This window comes from Rhopalosiphum maidis, chromosome 2 (genome assembly GCF_003676215.2).
Source record: "Rhopalosiphum maidis isolate BTI-1 chromosome 2, ASM367621v3, whole genome shotgun sequence".
In the NCBI taxonomy this organism is placed as follows: Eukaryota; Metazoa; Arthropoda; class Insecta; order Hemiptera; family Aphididae; genus Rhopalosiphum; species Rhopalosiphum maidis.
In genome coordinates this window covers 20,188,195-20,206,747 of record NC_040878.1, presented here as the reverse complement: position 1 = coordinate 20,206,747, position 18,553 = coordinate 20,188,195, and the positions used below count along the sequence as shown (strand labels likewise).

The window sequence follows — 18,553 nt, the reverse complement described above, 5'->3', positions numbered from 1 at the left end:
AAATAAATGCATTTTTAGTCTTAACATACCTGAAATAAATAGGCGTCTCCAAAAGCTGTACTTAAACAAAAAATATAATCTCTTTTCGGGTGTTCTGGAATAGGTTGCATGATCGCTCCGTCAACAATTATAAGGTGTTTTGGTGCTGCCTCTACACTTCGGCCTTCTCTAGAATCGCATGGATAAAACAGTAATGTAGTACCTTTAAGACACACCCAATATCCTTTCCAGCCTCTTTTTCTAGCAAGTTCGATTTGGTGCTTTTTTCGTAATAACCATTTTTTTACGCTCAAAAACCTAAAATTAGAGAACCAACAGATTAGTTTATGATTAAGTTTTACATTTTATCATAAAAATTAACTATAATAATTTTAAATAAAAACTCTCCAAGTATTAAATAATAAGTGTTTTTCTTTTTTGATATTTCCTGTTAATGTACAATACGTTTTTTTATATCAAAAACTATGACTTTATTATATTTTATTTCTTTGTGTAAAATATCTACAAAATATAGTAGTCACTCTAAATGTAACAAAGGCAGTATAAAGGTAAATGAGTGGCTCTCATCGAGTGAAGGCTACTTAAGACTAAACTGATTTTACCATAGCGTGTCAAGATATTCACCATTACAATGTTACAAAACAATTTTAGAAGTGGTGTTGTATAACATTCAAGCGAATATACTAGGGTGACCATATTTATATAAAAAAGAGAAAATCTCTAAAAAAGTTGTTTAATAATAATTTTTATATTTTAAAGATATTTTGGAAATAACAGTTTATGAGCCAATTACACGAAGTGTGATACTAGAAAGGATACATTCGTGCAAGATCAAAAATATTATAATGTACAATGTAGTACTACAATGCGTAAATATTTATGTTTTATGCTGATCACTGACAATAATGTTTGTTAGTACTCATCGCTCGTTTCACGAACATTTTTGTTTATAACTTTGGTTTCGATATAAAACTGTAAAAATATTATTCATTTGTTTTGTATACATATTTTTATTTTTTTTACGCATATATATATAAAGAGTGAAAACGAAACAAAAAATGTCCCATTTGTAGTTTCTCCGAAAAATTCAAAAACGAAACATGATGATTAATACAAATTTATTTTAAATGAGTTGCATTATAATTAGTCTCTTATACCACAAAAAATACAATCCAAGCTTTCATATCTGACGGTTTAATTTTGCAGTTTAAAATCGTTTTTAAAACTTATTAATTACATAAATCTGAATTTATTTTACTTAACCTATGGTATATACTATATAATATTATGATTAATTAAGTTTTTTTTTATTCGTAAAAATTAAATTTAACTTCATGTTTGAATTTAAATAGAATAAAATAAAAACGATGAGTTAAAAATAAAATAGATTAATAATTCTATAGTTGATGTAATAGGTGTTAAATACAATGTTTTGAATCGTGTAATTTTACTTAAGTTCTAAGGCTTTATTTATTGTGGTGTTGTTATACACTTATAGAACAAATACAAACATATAGCTCAATGGGTATGTCAACTTTTCAGGTGGAAATATCTCTATACAAATCTTTAAAAATTATTTTTTACAAGTCTGTATAAGAAAAATTGAAAAGTCGTCATTTAAAATATAATATTGTATATAAATCTATAAACGCATAGCAACGTAGTTTTAGTAACGTTGACATAAATAGTCTACATTTTCATTGCAATGGTATATTACTAAGTAATCCATAAAAAATAAATATATATAAATGTAAAGAGAGAGAAAGACAGAGAAAGATAGTGATTGAGTAAGAAAGAGAGAGCATGAGGAGACTGAGACATACAATATTCTACTCTACATCAGTTTAGTGGTTTCAATAGTCAATATTATATGAAATAAATCGGAATCAAACCTTCTGAAATTGACGTAATGTATATATTATGTACATAAATATATGTATAAGCTTTAAAATGTATGAATTACTGTCAAAAATATATACAATATTCTTTTTTTAAATATTAGAATGACAACAAACATTATAACAACATACTTTATAAATGTACATATTTGTATGATTACATAAGTTAAAAACACAATATTATTTATTATTCATTTTCATACAATAAAACCGAAATCAAAATTGTATTTTTATAATTATTAGTTATTAATATATTTATTATAAATTAGCTTGATTATTTAATTTGTGTATTTCATTATGTGTAAATAAATATACTGATTTATATATGTTATATGTTGTTTGTTATAAGTGCTTATTAATCATTATGTTAGTTGAAAATGAAAATCAGTATTAAAACTTTGTATTATTTTTTTTTTCTTTCGGGAAATTATCAATACAATAAAGAATATTTTTAGTAGGATTATACTTCTAACAAATCTGGATCGTAACAATTTAATATCTTTATGGTATTTATAAAATTCAAGTAAGAAGTTAAAAAGATTTATTTTAACTGGAAGATACAGATTTTTTTTACTCAAAAATATATTATTTTCTAAATCTGATTTATGATTTGTATTAATAGAGCTACTTATTTTAATGAAATATATTGTTTATTTTATTAATTCTAAAATTATTTTTGAAAATAAAGCATTTTAATTTATACTATAAATGCGTTAAATGTTAAGTGTATCGTATATTTATATACAATTATATTATAATAAAATGGTAATTACATATCTCATTAATGAAGTGTATTGAATATTGACGAATAAGTATAAATATATCAATAAGATAATTTTTTCGATACGATTGTGATAAGTTTTATATTATGGTGTTATTAATATTTATCATAGATATTATAAATATTTAAGAAAATATAATTAATATAGTGTCTTATACAGTTATACACAATTTTAGAAAAAAAGGTAAAAGAATTTACAGTAATTTATCTTTGATGGTTTAACTATTTGTTATTATGCTGTATTTATAAATACCTTACTTAAAAAAAATACGTTAAATAATTTTATTTCATGAAAATATGTATCCATAAATAAAACAGCTTGAAAATAATGCACAATGTGTGTACCTTTTATACACGTTTATAAAAATATATACAAGTAATTGAATGTTAAGTATTACATACAATTTAAATATACTAAAATATTAAGTTATATCTGAAGTACCTACCTCCTATATTAAAATTATTAATTATTAAATAAATTTTAGCCTTTTAGTTAAAATATATTTATATAAACAAGTCGAATGTCTATCAAAGAAACAAGTTAGGAAAGCCCACTCAGAGAGCGTATTAAATAATCAATTCTTGGTTATTAAACATTTCGCTTTTATCAGAACAAATTATTTACAATCTATGTAACATAATTATTAAAATTAAGTATATTATAAATATATATTCATATAAATTATTAATTAAATATTAAAACGAGAAAATTTACTGTATAAAAATCAAACTCAGTTTTAGCAAACTTTAAAATGTTATATGACTAGAGATAATAGATGTTTACGACATAATAAAAACTACAGATTAATTATTAATTCTTGAAAAACATAATAAAAAAACAGTTAGATATATCTAATTGGATATATATGTAGAATACTAGTTGCTTGGGATACTCATAACACAATAACACATAGAATCCCAACTTATTCACTTTATGTAACTTTGCGAGTCAAGATTAATTATATCTACTAGTACAAAATAAAAATAAAATAAAATTGATAGTAATATAGTTATCTAATGATATCGATTACTTTCTTTTTACCTTTCATTTTTAAACTGTTATTACGTTATATAAATTGTTACTGAAATGTTGAGACAAAATAAATGAGAGTTATGATGAAGTTGAAATCAAACAACGGTTGATACTAATATTTCCAAAATCTCAAGGTGACATTGAACCTTCATTTGTCATAGCCGTCTTACAAAACATACAACATAGCAAATCTGAGTATAAATTTAAAAATTACGTAAAATAATGATGATACGTATTAAGTATATATTAGGTATATTATATAACAAAAACATGATTGTATATTATGATGTATGACAGAAAAAGAAAAACGTCAAGAACAAATAGCAGCAACTAAATCTTTAAAAAAAAGACAATGTAAATAAATGACACATAAATTAATATTATAAGATGCCTGTTTTATTATAATTTCAAAATTTAAATAATTTTATGAGACTACAATATAGAATAAATTAATAAAAAAATAATACATAATAACTATAATAAAATATTTTTAAGTAAATTTATACTAAATAGGAAATACTTATTTCATATTATCATAAGATTAGATAAGAAAAAAAATGGTTTAAATAAATTTATTAAAATTATATTATATTAAGGTAATTTTAGATAAACCATAAATAAGTATATTTTTATGGAGTTAGAGTATTAAAATCTGTTAAGCGTGTAATTATGTTTTTACATTTTATAAGATCTGTCAATATTTTTAAAGTTCAATAAAAAGTGAATATTAAATTTCATCAAAAAGCTCATTATAAAATGTTAAAATTGAATTTGTGAGACTTTTTAAATAATTCTCCGAGTTATTTTAAAATTCATTTTTAACTATTTTAAAATGCTTTTACGAAGCAAAATTATTTTTATACCATTTATTTATTTATCTTGTTGATAGAAATACGATCTGAAATAAAGTTCTAATTCATTTTATTTTATTCAGTCAATAGATTTTTCCATTCAGTAAACATTTTTTTTTTCTATAAAAGCAATATTATATACTTATTATAAATTAACATTAATCTTTGACTTTTGTTCTAAATAAGAATGTTAGTTCTAAAGATTTAAGTCATTAACCAAACATTTGGGCTCATGTAATCAATATAACTGTGGAAACTTGAAATTGTATATTTGGTAGTATTCCAAATGAAAAAAAAAAAAGGAGAAAATGTACCTAATACTTAAAAGCGTCTATTCGCGCCGAAACTGGCGTCTTATCCGTTATTTATGAACGACGGCACTAAGAAGAAACTGTTTTATTGCTATGACCCCGTTCCATTTCAGGAGTTATTCCTCTCCTACCCATACAGGTTAGGTTAGTCCCCAAAAGTTTTCCAGACGGTATGTCTTTTTTTTATTTTTGTGAAGTAAAAATGTAATCGTGTAAAAGCAAATTAATTGAGTTCAAAACTATAACCAGTATAACCTTATACTGTATTTGGTGAAACCATTTTTTCTTATTACACATAAGGAACTTAAATTTATGATTTGTCGTACAATAACTTTAAGCAACCGTAAGCTCAATGACATAGTATAATGTATTCCGAAAAAAATACTGTATACATTCAGTTTTGAAAGAAGGAGTAATGATATTAATTATGATTACCTTTATTGTTTTACTAATTAAAAATCTACGTGTATTGTAGAATTGAATGTATCCAAAAGTAATATTAAAAAAAATCTTACTAATTATTATACATTTTTTTTACTCTGAAAAGCAAAGGCGAGTTTTTTTTATAAAAATAATTTGAATTTTTATATTATACTGTATAATTAAATAATAATTTAACTCATTTAATTATTATTATTTTTATTTACAAAAATTTTTTGTAGACGTACTGTAAAAATATGTGCAGTATAAAATATAGATATTCAAGAATATTTTATATAATATTATAATTTTAAAGTTAATTTTAATTCATATTATTTAAGGTGCTGAAGGAAATAAAATTTAATTTTAATTTTGTACTGTACATTCTTAACATTTTTTAAATTTTGCTAGCATAAACTATATAGAATAGTTTTTGAATTTACTAATAATTAAAATTTATTAGTGAATAAATAATTAAATATATACTATTGTAAAATATTAAACTAAAATATAAATTTATAGTTATTATTATATTTAGACAAATTTATGAACATTTTAATATTTTGCGTGAGTTACATGTGTGTTTCAAATAAATAATATTTAAAATAATTCTTTATAGTACATTACTATAGACTCTATAGTAGTATAGAGAATCTAAAATTTAAAATTTAAATGAACAAATATTGAAATATGTTAATTTATCTACCTACCTATATTATATTATGCAATGTACATCATTATTAATTCAAAATAGTCTATTTAAATAATGTGTTTGCGTATTTAATTATTGCTTAATACATTTTAAACAGAAATATAATTATTTTTCTTTGAAATATAAATAATTGTATACTAAAAATTAGTTATATAAATTTATTATTTTTCATAGGTTAGGTTATAAAATATCTATATGGTATTATAATTGCTTATAATGACCTCAAGGTGCATAGCAGATACATTTAGATAATCTGAATAAAATTCGGTAAAGGCTTTTGTTAACCAATAACAAAAATCAATATAAAATGTAATGTTCATGATGATTACAATAATTTATTTGTTATAACCGTAAAAGTAACATTAAAATAAAATGATCATTCTTTATTCAATTGAGTATTCGAGTTTGTTAGTTATTGATTTTAATATTTAATGAAACTTCGTTTAGCATCACATGATTTAATGAGCAGTGGGCATGTATGCATTCTTCCGGCATTAGTCGTTATTTAATTATTCGTCCGAAACACCATTGTTTAATGTATTAGTATTAATAAAATGTGTTTAATTACTCCTACTGTTTATAGGTATAATTTATTTAAAATTTTAAATGTGACAGAAAAACTCGTGAAAATAATTTTTGAGTTATAGTAGTAGTACCTACTTTCAACTTGGATAATATAAAACTAAAATACTGACGAAAATAACTCCTTAGGGCTTACATATAATTTATTTTATACCTAATCATAATTCAAAATTTTTTCCGAATATTTATTCATATACATTTTAAAGTTTATTAAAAAATTAAAACTCATTATTATTAAGCAATATCATACAATGATTATGCATGAAGTAAATAGTTATGGTTAGTACTAAAAGTATTTTATCAAATGTGTTAATTTATGATTGGTCTTTGGACACCCATGTTGACTTTCGAATAATTTAAATTTTAATTGGATATAAACTGATGGATAAGTATATTAATAATTTAGAATAATAAAAATCGCATAACTATTAAGAAAATAGTTAACTAAATAGTTTAATCTATTATCTCATAATATAAAAACATTATTATTACTTATTTTGTACATAGACATTTTTATTTTATATATATATATAATTATTGCATTATTTGCATTTAATATTAAATATTGAACATTTATTATATATATTATATATTGTGATTCTTCGAGTACCATGCTCACCTTATTTTTCTTTTAATAATTTATTTATTTAAATTTTAATTCTTAAATTTTTTAAAGTATATTCAAGGAACATAATTTAAAATAAGTACTTCGATTTTTATACCATTTAATAAATGTCTTATTGTGATGCCAACCTATTTTTTTTTTAATGAGAATCAACCTTGTTTACTGCAATTTGTTATTAAATGGCTTGATAATTTTATAGATTCACATATAAAACGAGTAGTTTAAATCGTCATAGAACACTCCTTAAATAGTATATAAAATCTATATAATGAGACATATAGTCTTCAAATATTTTTTAAATTTAATAAATATTTTAGATTTACAAAATAACAAAATTTGAGTTATTAAAGGATAATCAGGTATTAACTTGGTGTACGACTGTATATGAAATTATGAAATTTCTCATTAATTTTTTCCTAAATGTAAAAGAAATAATAAAAAGCTCACAAGATCTGGTCTCTTTAAAACTGTTAAGTACTATAACAAGAAAAACATGGTGTCATATAGAAACATTATGTAATTCTATTGATGCATTCTTAGTTCTTACCAAACAATTTGTGTAATCAAAAATTAATCATAAAAATAAAAATTTGATTGAAAACTAAATATTTTCAAGGATTTAAATTTGAAATATAGATATAATGATGATTAAGCATACCACGCTTACAGCCTATTAATACCTAGGTATTATTTATTAAACTTTTAATCGTTGTACAACATAGAATATCTGCAGTTATATCCGTATTATGTAACTATAAATATAATATTAATATTACATACTAATAAACCTAAAGTATTGTAATAACTATACGACAAATAATAAGTTCTGTTTTTATAATGTATCTATTTCATCATCATACATTATTATTTATATATATAATGATGGAACTAACCAGCGAGGCTAGATAAGCATCTGGTTTATGTTTACTAAGATGTGATTTTAATCTCAAAAAATATCTAAAGAAACGACATTTTTTTAACATATATTTACTTACCCTGCTTTTCTGACAGCTCCTGTGCAATTAAACGAGGCAGCTGCAGTCCCTGTTTGTTTACCCCGGTATGGTGAATTTTGAGTGCTCTCTGCGTCGTCTTCGTCGCTGATAGCGGTTGTCAAAGACATACGATCATCGTCTGATATCTGTAAAAAGCAATTAAAATAAACTAAAATGATTAATGGGTAGGTACAAAAGTTGTATTTTTCACTTTAATTGAAAAATATGGATTGGTTTAGCTAATTTATTTAGAATAACTTCAAGAATCAAAAAAATATTTTAAAAAGCAAACAATTTATAGATATTACGATAAATTATTTAATCGTATTTTACGTATCATATGTATGTATTATACATAAAATAGATACAATTATATGTTAAATAGTGGTAACATTAAATTAAATGTTTAATTTATTAATATGAAAGTCAAATACCATTAACTATACTGCTTACCTACTCAAATTTAAATTGATATTTGCATTTTAAAAGTAACTCTATCTATTACTTAACTATATTAAATAATTATGTTTGAGTTAAATTGAGTATCACACATTTTTACAAATTTGATAAAAGGCATTTCTATGTCTTAGATATTTACAATTAATAATATAGTTTAAAAAATTATATAAAATATGTATATATATATATATAATTAGTTGAATAGCTAATGAGTCATTAGTAATGACATTATAGGCACTAGTATAATTGTATAAATACTAAAGTTTCATTTTAAGATTTATTATAATTAAGGAAACAAAATAAATAACTTACAATTTTTTAACATTGGAATATCTTATAATAAAACTAAAACTTATTTATATTAAAATTATAAATTTTAAACTGTAAAATAAAATATTTCACAGTCTTTTGATATAACATCCGTTAGTTTTTAAGAAAAACTGAAAATTCTAATTTAATCGGAATCATAACTCGCCCAATTTAATGAGTACTATGTTAACTCGAGTTCGAATAATAAATAAATGCAACTTTTGATATATTTATTTCACCCTAAACTTATTCATGGTTAGACATAAAATTAAGAAGTCGGATAAGATACAGTCTACAGACAATAGAAGTTGGAAACTAATCTTGTTTCATTTATTAATTCAATAGCGTGTTGTTATATCAAATTCAAAAGAAATGGTAAATCACTGTATTCAAAAAAAGGTTCTAAGAAATAGCTCAGTTAAAACCATTTCTGCTAATATTTCTTCAAAATTGTTCAGTATTTGTTCATACACTTAGAAAAATTACTAAGATAAATCGAAAAATAATCTATTAAAGTCCCATCTACACTTTATTTCCTGTCTATAAACTACTATGTGAAACTCTTTAAGCACTCTTTCTATTCCAAAAATTTAAGACAGAAAAATATATATATCATTGTAAGAACACATTATCATTTTTCTATCACTTATTTGAACATTGAAATTAAAATTAATCAAAACTGGTCTCTTACTCTATTTCAATAAATTAATAATGTAATGTATAATAATAAATTCTAATAATATTAAACGTTAGAAATAATATTTTACTATATTTAGGAACAATTATGAAAGTTCTTAGTGTTTTTTTTCTATTAATTTCTTATGAAAATGTTAATAAAAAGAAAATTTAAAATTTAATTTTTTAACTAAAAAGGAACTACTGCAATAAACTGATACTACCTATGACTTATATTTTTGAAAATTCATTGTAGTCTTATTTTTTTCTATGATTTTTTTTTTTTTAGTGATTTTTTAGCTAGATTAAGAATTCATTTTAATTTTTACGTATAATAGGTATAATCTAAACAATTACAAATTAAAATTAAACGGTTCCATATTTAATCGTAACTTCTAAATTTAAAATAAAAAATATTTGATTAAAGTAGATGATATATTTTTTTTTTTATCAGAAATAATGGCTAATTAAATTATATGAGGAAAAATTATAACCTTTTAGATAGAAAAGACCGTTTTTAGTTTAATAATGATGAGTATTTTTTTTGTATATGCCAATGTTCAACATTGAGAATGGTTTTTAGGCAAATTTATATTTCGAGGATGAAAAATTAAATATTTTCAGTTCTATTCTAATTCATTGAGGTAAAAAAAATAAAATAATTATAAGCCTAAATATTTGTGAATATTAACATTACACAAAATCGATTTTGTTTTTTGATGTAATTCAGACTTGATATTTTTCCAAATATTTGTATTAGCATTTTCTAGACACGAAATACTTTTAAAATGATGTTTACTTTTATTGAGCTGTTTATAGTCACATGAAATTTTCAAGTTTCTTCAATTTATGGTGATAACATTTTTTCTCTTAGTCAAAAAATATGAACGTTTATCACTCTCTTCAGTACCCAGTATTTTTTCCTTTTTACAATTGCATATTAAGGAATTTTAAAAATCCTGTCACAATTTTTTTTATAAACGTAAGGAGTTTAAATTTTTAACATCTAAGTTTCTAAGAACTCTTAAGTTTTTGTTTTAATTTCTGTTTAATAATGTTTATTTTTAATATGTAACAGCCTTTTAAAAAACATTTTTTTATCAAAAATCTTAAAAGAATTAAGTTATGATGTTCTGGAAGAGCATCATACAACATTCGTTAATATATATATATATATAATATATGTATATATTTGTATTAAGACTATGACATAATGTGTACGCTATTATAATAATCTATTGTATGTTTGTTGAAAATGGAGCAATAGAGGTACTTAATTTATTTTTCAAATAATACAAAACAAATACGATATTTTTCTTATATTTTGATTTAATATTTCCAAAATTGTTTGAAAATGTATTAGAACTAGTATTATATATTTAAAACAGAGTTTATTTGAATATATTATTAACGAACAACGTGGCTTTTACAAGTTGAAATCGACTGATACTAATCTAATTATATACTATACTAATTTATGTGTTATTTAACGATCAATGATCATCGTTGGGTTAAAATTGTCAATGCCCATCAACATTATTTAATGTTATTACGTAATTTCTTCAAATAAATTAATAGGTATGTTTAAATTCAGTACATTCGTACATTTTGATTATTTTAACTGCTTCAGTAAATACCCTAGACGACTGTTTATGAATTCAAAATGATATTTATAATTTTGAATAGTGGCGTTGTGTAGTACAAATATGCTAAAACAGAATATCTTGAAATATATGCAATAAACTTTGACTAAACTATATCACTATTAATGGCCAGTCATTATGTCGTTTTTACGAAATAAAAGATTTAGTTATCATTCTATCCAAGGTCCTATCTTTTAAATTGCATATAAACTGGATTTATATTTTATACTAAGACACTTAAAGAACCTTAAGTTTTATTTAACGTAGTTTTCGGAATTCTCAAATATTAACTATTTAACAGTGTTATACTTTGCACTAGTCTGTTTATTATTGAAGTTTGAAATTCTTAATCAGGTAGGATTAATAAAAAATTTGAAAAAAATCCCAAAAAGATGATTTTGTTTGATAATTCATAAAATAGGAACACAAAATTGTTTTTTTTTATAGTGAAATGGATGTTGACATGAAGTTGAGTCACCAGCAAATAGATGTACAATGGTTGATATAAAATTTATATATAATTTTATCAACTGATAACTTCTTAATAGATTTATTAGAAACAAATATTATGCGGAAAGTCACTTCTTTAAATTCTAGTTTATTTTCCTTTCATCAGACTCTCTTAATTATATTATGTGAAATAATCCTGTAAATTGTATTAATCCAGCAACAAAGTTAAGAATTTCGATTTTTGGCATTATTATTATTATTTACAGTGCATTAGTTATAAATTATAATAATTAATTTAAATTATATTAAGTGATGCATTGTATTGTACCATGTAATGTTCATTTAATATTAGCATTCTGAAATTACGTAGCTAATTTAGTTGAACTTGTATAATTTTAAACTGTTAAATTTTGTTCTTTTACCCTGAGGGGTGTAAATAAGTCAACGAATAAATTTATAAAACATAAATGTATATTATATTTATCTATAAAATGAAAAATAAATTATTTAAATAATAGGTACCTATTTTATTCGAGTAATTATTCTTTCTCTCAAAGCTATAGAAATTCGTGTTTTATAAAGTGTTATTTATTACGAAATTATACTAGAAATTAAACGTACATTTTAGTATACAGCACTCCCATCCGGGGGGCGCCGTTTGTATACTCACATTAAATACCTATAGACTCTCACCACACTAGTTGTAATAACTAATAACTATGTACATACGTCACGGTGTCTAAACATATATTAGTTTATACCTACAATGTACACTGCATACATGTATGTATCGGTTACATGATAGAACGCTGTGGGAAAGGGGTGTTTTCGAGGATTATCGTTTCTACGATTCTGCCAGGGTATTATACAAAATATATATTATGTACCCTCTCCGTGTTCTATACTTAGAACTATTCGGATACATGTATGTGTAGTGTGTACATATTAATATTATATTTGTATATTATGTATCGTTTGTCGTTATTTTTTTTATATATTTTTATATAAATTAAAATACAAACTGTGAACATTGCACCGGTATTACCTAACGGTGAGCTTTTTACATAATATTGCGTCGTTGGCGAGACAGTATCCTGTTATTGTTTTGAAGTTTTGTTTGCACAAATATTGTAGCTACAGGACGTGGGTCGTGACATGAATCGTCATAATATACTATATATAATAATGTAATTCGAATAGCGTTTTCCGACACCTAAATATTGTGTGTCCACTGAAACATGGAACGCTTTATAACTCAATACTTAAAATATGTTTTTAAGTGCGTTAGCGGAACATGAAATCATAATCTGGAACATGAGTTACCCTAAATCATGTATCCTATGAATGCGTATTAACATATTACATTTTAAATTAGAACCCCTAATCTTAATATATTTTTTAAGTGATGAATTTCTTGATTTTTCTAAATTATCTTAATACATCAACTTGTTTCTAAACCTAAAATTTCTCAAACGATAACTAATCGAACGTGTTGTTTGACATACGAGCAAGAAGCAAAATACATAGAATAAATGTAATATTTAAAAAAAAATTAACTTAGAATTTTGTTTGTTTGAAATATCAATAGTAAAAAATACATTTACTTAATTATGTAAGTAATAATACTTGGTAAATTGAAATAAAATAATAATAAATAAATAATTTCTAGAATAATAGCTAAATTTAGATTAATAAATTCTGATTGTGTTGTGGTTTAGACTTTAGAGCACTACAATATCATCTACATACATAAAAACAATATAAGAGTTCTTGTTTCGTGTTCCATAAACCGAATTTATAAATATGTATAAGACACCTAGTTCTCTCTAGTTCTTTGGACATACAGTATATATTCATACCATGTATAAACCTATCTGTATTCTAGAAAAGCAAGTAAATATTCGTGATTGACGGCTGAACAAAATAACTATCTCTATCTCCGACCTTTCCGTATACAACGAGTGTACACAAATAAAACAAAATATATTTTGTATAATATATATTATGCATCAAACACACAAATCCTGTATTATATAAAAGTAAAACACCTATATAATATATATAAATATATTTATTTGGACATTTATGTTTCGTTCGTTTAACATCCGTATACTGTCTCTTATTCGCTCCGTCTAAGTCTAAATATTAATACTGTCGTTGCCGACAACTGGAAAATGTATCGACACAGCTGTCGTATAACCCTCGAGGTGATGTACAACATTTTATGTATGTGTGTCTGTTTGTGTATTTTCAGTGGGGGTGGTCTCACAGCCTCACGGGATTCATCGGAGCCTCCGGGTCGGGAGTCGTTAAATATTCACCGAATCATCACGCGCCGCGATGACACACATTCAACCTTCGCATCAATATTCGTTCACGTCTAGGGACTTCTGACGTAAATTCACCACAGCCACAGTGTGTGTACGTTTATATTGGTTTGTATATGTATGCAAATGCCTAAATATAGGTATACCAGGAGGTAGGGATGGGGAACTCAAAGTTAAGAAAGATTTTAAAACTCTAAAATCTATAAGGTCAAATCATATAAAGCGAAAAAATATTTTCATGGACAAATTTTGAGTAGTAAAAATCACGTATAAAACTACGACATAAATAACAAAACTGACTGACATAATTAAATAAAAACTTATTACCACGTATTAGCTATAGGCATATATTTAGAAATTTAATAATTTAGTTGCAGTTCAATGGAAGATACGAATTAATATCTACAGTCTACATGATTTTCTATTATTTTATGAAATAGTTTTTATTTTTAAACTTTTGAGTTTCAAATTTGAAAATAAAACACGTGCCAGCCAATAAAAATAATACGTATACGGCCCGCGAGCTACCAGTTGCCATTCCTGATATATACGGTTATTATCTAAAATCACACTGTCCCTCATATAACCTACTAACTAGTTCACTGCTTCTTATCCAACACATCCATCGCGACTACATTATAGCTTCCATACGAACTGACACTAAAATATACATTCATTATATGCGTTTAATAACTGTTTAATCATCACAGACGTCAGTCGACAAACGCACAGACAGACCGAATAACAAGACGACGTTATAGTTATTGTGTTTGGTTGAGTCGAATTAGAAATGCAAAGCCGTAAAATCCAAAATTGCATAATTCAAAAGCAAAAAAAATAATCTAGACAGAATTCAGTACTCTTTGATTTGACCGTGAGCAATAATATTGATACTAAAATAAATAGTAAGTGATTAAAATATCAAATATTTATGATTATTTCATAATTGAAAGATAATGCAGAATGTTTTTACGATTTAATAGTACTTGACCGTTTCAAAAATAGTGGTTTTGAGTTTTTATTTTTTTGTTAAAACGATTATTCAGATAAATTACAGTTTAAAATTTATAATAATATTGCGCTAGTAAAAATCTATGAAACTTTTGTAGCACACTATGAATTAGTATATAAATTTGTGTATAAAAATCATTATTTTACATTAAAATAAAATATATACATATAATATATATATTTAAAATATTTTTATTCGTGAAAATAACAAAATTTTCCACTCTCTGCTAAATACTTCTAATAACGAAGTATTATAACTTACCACTAATATTAATTGTTTATTATTCTATTATTCAAACAGGTTATATATTGAAAATAAACTATCATAATGATGAAAATATAAAATTTTAGTATGGAAATCTAAACATTGATAAAGAAAAATACAATAAATATTTTTGTTTTATTGTTATTTTATTTATTTTTATTGTTGTTTCAGTTCAATATACTTAGACTATGGGGTTGCCGTTGAATATTTTTTTTTTAAATTATTTTTATTTATCTACATAATGTTTTTTAAGTAAGGGTAGTTCAATTTTGGAAAAAAAATTAAAATTATTTAACCGATTAAACAATAATGTTGGAGGTGCATTAAACTGAAAAGAAAATAACAATACAATTAATTTAATAAGTATAATAAATGATTAAATAATTAAGTAATGGTTAGATTTATTATTCTTTCATGAACTATAAGCATATTAAAAAATTATGTAAAAAGTTGAAAAATTGATGCTGTTTATTAACATTTTATTAATTTTTATCGATATTAATATAAAATTATAAAATTTAATTTTGAGCATGTTATATAACAACTATAATTACTCATAAATGTTTAGCAGTAAAATAATAGTTTTAAATAATTCAAAATACGATAAAACGTGATAAATATTAATTCAAAATAATTATTTTTAATGTACGACTGGTAAAACATAAACAATCACTATGAAATTTACATGAATATTTTATTTTATGACAATTAACAATAGACTATTGAGATAAACAATATAACAATATTAGCTTTTTAAGTATACATATACATTTAATAATTACTCTGTATTATAAAGACGATAATGCTTTTTTAATGTTTTTAAACTTAAGCCAAAAATGCAATATTTTCATAAGTATTATTACTTAGTAGTATAACATCGTTAAAATGTTTAATATATAAACCAGCCATAAACCGTTTTTCGCATTAACGAAATAATTTTGATATTTAAATTAATTTGTTGTGTATTTGTAAATTCATAAATTTAAAATTGTTTGAATCGTTTTTGTTCAATTATCTTAGCTATAAATAAAAATACAAATATAAATTTAAAGTTTTAATTACGTACAATGTAGGCCCTACATATTCCACTAATATAAGAGATATATAAGATATAAGAATTCAGATAAAATTAAAATAGAAAAAGTTTTTATTTTTATTTTCATGTATTTTTATTTATTAAAACCACTTAAAATTGTTAAATGAATCTCAAAATATATCTAATCCATCAAAATAAAATAGATTAACGTGCCTAGTTGTCACTGGGATAATTTTAACCATTTTCTTATTTCCAATGTTTTTTCCTGGTAAAAATTCATTTTTGTATTTAGACGTAATAATATGCAATAAAAGTATGGTAACACGGCGTTTTGGATAGGCATTTTAGGTACATCACTGTTCTGTAGTTTATTTTTCTCATTAATAATTTAGTAAGATTTTTAAATTGAATGATACCTTGCAAAGATTTTTAATATATTTAGTTATTTATGACGAAACAGCTACAGCTTCTTATTAGGTTTAATATATAGATTGGTATTAAAATAAGGTATTTGAGTGTTTATTATTGTTATAATTCATACGGCAGAAATATGTTTACACCATCTGTATGTGATGTTGGTTATAAAATTAATTAACATAAACAACTTATTACACAATTGAAAATATTGTTTATTTATATTCAAGACAATAAACTATATCGACATTAAGAAGAACATTTAGGACGATATAGATAAATACATAATATGCGTCAATAACAGATAATTGAAATAAGTATAGCTCAGAGTCTCAGATAAAATAACAAAAATAAAGGTAAACAGTTATTATTCTCCTTACCCATACTACTTCTACATTAATGAAAAACCAAAAAATAATATTTCGAACAAATAATGTATTCAATAGGAACGTTTAAATAAAAAACGAATTTAGTCACTGTCTATAATAAATATTTTATACATTTTTTTTTATGACTGATTTAAATAAGTGCTCTTAAATTATCACTGTCATGGCGTAGAAAAATACATTTCGTGATATTTATAACAAAAATGTTGACATAAACGGAAATTCGGTAGCTCAAAATGAATTCACTTTTAAGAGTGGCTTCACGTAAAATATATTCGTGTGGATTAAGTCGATTAACATGAATTTGCCCAATCAAATATGCCACGTTGACGTACAAAATCTGTAATGCTATCTATTAATAGGTATGCTGTCTAATAAAATGTTGACGTACGTTTAGTATAATTAATACGTCATATTATAAAGATATAAATTATTGATTAACGATACAAATATTATCACATTTTGATTTAGATGACTAAATAAATCATTTATTTTCATATGAAATTCATATATTAAATAAAAAAATATAGCAATAATAGTTATTACTATATTTTTATTTCTTATAATTAATCACCTTTTTGTTGTACGTCGAACCTTTCAGTCTTATTAAATAATGTTACAATTAGACGATAAAAAAACGGACATATAACGTTAATTTAAATATTTGATCTTAATACTGAAATATAGATCAATCGTTGTTTACATACATTTTTATTTCATTATAAGCCCATAAAATAAACGATTAACTGTAATATTATTTGTAATAAATGAAATAAATTATGTAAATATGAATTGAAGATAACAATATGGTATGTGGTAAATTAAATATCTATTCATGATTAGAAACCAAATATTGGCCATACATTTAAAATCGATTTATTTAATTCACAAGCAACAGCATACTCTCTAATTAATAACAAATATGACATTTGATATATTATTCCGATAGATTTATTGAAGTTTACTGAATTATCTATGTCTTCGATGTCTAACACGCGTACATCATACGGAATTTGCATTCACCAGAACACATTTTATGTTTTTAATTTTAATATTGGGGTTAATTTACATATTATCAGACATAAAGGTAAGAATATTATCCAAGTCATGTCATATGATTTTAATGATGTTGTCGTTTTAAAGTGATTTATGGTACAATAATAAATTTGAATGAGATTCTATGGGTAGTATGAGATGTTTGACTGTTAATATGTATGCTTCCTACATACAAAAATAAGGTAACTTATTATATTGATATATGATTTTTCTATACAACAATATAATGCGTTCATAAAATCCAATGATCTGATTATGGTCTATGTGCTATTAAACATGCGTTATGTGTATTCGCTCAAAAGTGAATAGTTAGG

General features: G+C 23.4%; 1 protein-coding gene across 2 annotated transcripts in view; it reads right to left on the bottom strand.

The window, feature by feature from the left end:
- The window catches only part of LOC113551303, a 61,367-nt gene that overhangs the window by 7,707 nt on the left and 35,107 nt on the right, over positions 1–18,553 (bottom strand). For both annotated transcript variants that reach the window (XM_026953472.1, XM_026953473.1), the window contains 2 exons: positions 8,209–8,354; positions 30–297 (listed from right to left, as the gene is read on the bottom strand). In XM_026953472.1, coding sequence (XP_026809273.1) covers positions 30–297; positions 8,209–8,354 — 414 coding nt within the window. The remainder of the gene's footprint in view (positions 1–29; positions 298–8,208; positions 8,355–18,553) is intronic.